The sequence below is a fragment of the Formica exsecta genome, unplaced genomic scaffold (assembly GCF_003651465.1).
Source record: "Formica exsecta isolate Colony F162 unplaced genomic scaffold, ASM365146v1 scaffold451, whole genome shotgun sequence".
NCBI classification, from domain to species: Eukaryota; Metazoa; Arthropoda; class Insecta; order Hymenoptera; family Formicidae; genus Formica; species Formica exsecta.
In genome coordinates this window covers 108,374-112,163 of record NW_021851748.1, presented here as the reverse complement: position 1 = coordinate 112,163, position 3,790 = coordinate 108,374, and the positions used below count along the sequence as shown (strand labels likewise).

The window sequence follows — 3,790 nt, the reverse complement described above, 5'->3', positions numbered from 1 at the left end:
GACGCCGATCACGTTTCTCGATATTAGACATGTAACATAATGATGTCGGGAGAAGACTTGTATGATGCGCGATTGCATCGAGTTGCAAAACTCAGATACAAAATTCGATACATCAGTCAGATATCTAGCTAGCTAATGGGTTTTGTTCGAGTTATATATCGCCCGTAATAATTCTTTGTAGCTTTCGATCGATGACGCGATTAGTGGCGACTGTTGATTTTGTTTTTGTTACGTGTTATACGGTATGTATGTTGCTAGCCTTGCCAATAAAATGCATTGCCTTTTAATAAACCAGACCGAATTTGCATTGTTTTATACGAGAACTATCTATTTTCCTATCTTTCCCCCGCAAAATCTCTTTGATATAAAAAAGATGGGCTAATATTATAAGTTAAGGGGTCTTCCTAGTTTGACGCTCTGAAAATAAAGGCGATATTTGGGAATTTTTTTAAAGAAAAGTATAAAACATATTAATTCCAAACTTTCCACGTTTATTAAGTAACATTTCAAGTACATCCTGAAATTTTTTCAAATAAAAATATTTGTTTGTTTCGGAGTTATGGTAGTCCAAGATGTCTAAAAAAAAAAAATGGCGGACATAATTACAGCCGTTATAGTCATCTGAAATAAAAAAAAACCAAAAAGATTCTTAATCTGTATGAGTGTGGTTATCGTGTGAACTAGAATTAATTGTAAAATTCAAATTTTGCGACTTACAAAACTAACCAATTTTTTGGTGAAAAACGAAATTTTTTTTTGAGACGCTGCCATTTTTTTATTTTTCAATATATTTTTTTTTTTATTCCATTTTACGCGATAGTACACTCATACAGATTAAGAATCTTTTTGGTTTTTTTATTTCATATGACTACAACGGCTGGAATCATGTCCGTCATGAACAACAATTTTTTTTTAGGTACCCTGGTTGGATTATTACAACTCCGAAACAAATAAATATTTGTATTTAAAAAAATTGTAGAATATACTTGAAATGTTACTTAATAAATATGGAAAGTTTGGAATTAATATGTTTTATACTTTTCTTTAAAAAAATTCCCCAAAATCACTTTTTTTCAGAGCGTCAAACTAGGAAGACCCCTTAATTAACAGATTACGACACAATAATATAACTAAAATTTCAAAATAACCAAGTAATAAAATTCTTTTATATAAATCCGATCCCCTATTTTATTTCTGGTACGGTATTTTTTTGCATTATTCAATACGCCTGTAATGATAATCCTATCCACAATAATAGTGACATCTTATACAACGTTAAGAAATGGATTTATGTGCTATTTCTCTCACATTCAGGTTTCGAATTATTCAACGCCCGTTCCATGTGCAGCATCAAATGATTTTGTTCTCGCTGCTTCTTGCCTATCGGCGCAAATCCGATCTTGTTTACCTCGAGAGTGGGTTCACATTATCCGTATCTGATATTCTATCACGTACGGTCGACATCTCGAATATCAACATCTGCGGCTCCTCTTCAACGATACCTGACAGATTCATTTGCGGATCAGTATCTGACAAGATCGATCCGAATCGAGATTCACGCGAAAATCGCGATTTGCATTCATCGTCTCGAAAAGAAGAGGACGCGTCAGTAATGGAGATTCAGGAGAAAACCGTGCTTATCACCGGTGGAGCCAACGGGATCGGTTATTGCACCGCTCGGGAATTGCTTCGAAGTGGAGCGAAGGTAATTTAGCGAATGTATTAAAAATAAAATATAATAACTTCAAATGTATTAAATATAACATAGTACAAACTGCTAATTATATATATAATATAATAATAATAATAATAAATATATTTCTTGCAAATTATCTCATATCTTCGAAATTAGAATAATAGAATAAATAATTCGCGCGCGATGCAAATATAAGCGTAAATGGAAGATAATGAAAATTTCAAATAATGTTTAAAATATAGAAATGCAGAAAGAAATGTATTATTAAATTAATAATTGCTATATTTTGCAGGCCGTCGCAATTGTAGATTTGCCCGACTCGAATGGCGAAACTACTGTTGCGGAATTGAATAAAGAATTCGGCGCAGACCATGCTATTTTCCTCGTCGGAGATGTGGTGAATGCCGACGAATTTACGGGTACTGTATTAATCGATTGCTAAACTGTAATTAAAAAAAATATTTTAATTAATAATTAGATACATTATATATAAATAATATCAATAATTTTATTACGAGTCAGTTATTTATGATCAATTATTTTAAATGATCCAGAGGATATTAAATATCCTCTGGATGTTCTCTGGACGTTTTTTGAACATGTGTGTTGTTAGGGATATGATGTTATATAAAATCGTTTATTTGTGCGATAAATTATTTTAAAATAAAATAAAGAAACATTTTCTTTTTAATTAATTGAAGCACTTTTGCTTAACATTTACAATTTGCAGCTTGCTTCGACAAGGCGATAGAATCATTTGGTATATTGGATATTGTTATCAATAGTGCCGGAATAATGAACGACGCGGAATGGGAGCCGATGGTTGATGTTAATTATGTAAGTCATATCTTTTATTGTTTTATTGGAAATTTGTTATATCCAGACATTCTTAACGCGTTATCATTTTTATAATCAGAAAGGGATTGTACGCGGCACGATATTGGGTCTGAATCATATGGGAAAGCACAAGGGCGGAAAGGGCGGCACTATCGTTAACATGTCATCGATAGTTGGCTTGCAAAGCAATCCGATCGCGCCGATTTATGCCGGGACGCAGTTCGCCATCGTCGGTTTTACTTTATCGTTACAGGTAAAAATGTAAATAAATAACAAATCTGAAAATTTATCTATTTTTATTCCCTCTTTTCTTATCAAATTATTTTAATTGCGCTATTATTATTTTATATTTTGGATTGTCGCTACACGACACGCTCGAAATATATAACTTTAATAAAGTTTCACATATTTTTTCGCAGACTTTCTACGAAAAGACGGGCATACGTGTTTTGGTAATATGTCCCGGTCTTACGAACACTGCCATGGCCTCCAAGTTTATGTCAAGCAAAGTTTATGCGATGGATATTGTCGACGACGAGATTGCTGCCAAGGAAATGACAACGATGGAGAGTCAACCGTAAGTCACAAATATGCTTAGACCTCCGCATTTTATATAATAAAGTTAAAATCAAGAATATATATTATATAAATTAGAATTGATACATACGTAGATAAATTTTCTTTTGTAGAATTATAGATTTAAAAAAAAATTTATTAGAAATCATATCCAAGATAAATAATGAAAATAAAATCTTTCTCTTCTTTATTTTTACATCCCGACAATATTAAACAAAGAATTGATTTGTCAAAAAGATCTTCGATAGATGTGTAAATATATATACAGGGTGTCCCAGGGTTACCGCACCATCTGCTAATGGCAGATTCTTGAGATCATTTGGAGACAATTTTTCCTCAGCGAAAATGTAGAGAGAAATCATCATTTTTTGCAAGTTTCCAATTTTTTTCATCATATATTTTTGTAACTATAAGCCTTAAATTAAAATTCTCTTTCTCTCTCTCTATTAAAGTAAACTCTATCTGAAATTAAAGAATGTAGTTTTAACTCATCTCTACAAAGTTTAATTTGCAAACAGCCCTTATTTTTTTTTATCGCTTATAACACGGAAATTATTGATACCTCGATATTTTTGCTGAGGGAAATCATCTTAAAATGATCTCAAGAATTAGAGTTTAGTTAGAAAATTAGAATTTGTCATTAGTAGGTGCGGTAACCCTGGGACATCCTGTATATATATA

The 3,790-nt window shown here is 32.0% G+C and overlaps 1 protein-coding gene across 1 annotated transcript in view; it reads left to right on the top strand.

Annotated features, from left to right (window-relative positions):
- Positions 1-3,790, top strand: part of LOC115240790 — an 11,969-nt gene that overhangs the window by 6,468 nt on the left and 1,711 nt on the right. Inside the window, exons 9-13 of the mRNA XM_029816152.1 lie at positions 1,281-1,705; positions 1,989-2,115; positions 2,427-2,533; positions 2,613-2,786; positions 2,953-3,110. Coding sequence (XP_029672012.1) covers positions 1,281-1,705; positions 1,989-2,115; positions 2,427-2,533; positions 2,613-2,786; positions 2,953-3,110 — 991 coding nt within the window. The remainder of the gene's footprint in view (positions 1-1,280; positions 1,706-1,988; positions 2,116-2,426; positions 2,534-2,612; positions 2,787-2,952; positions 3,111-3,790) is intronic.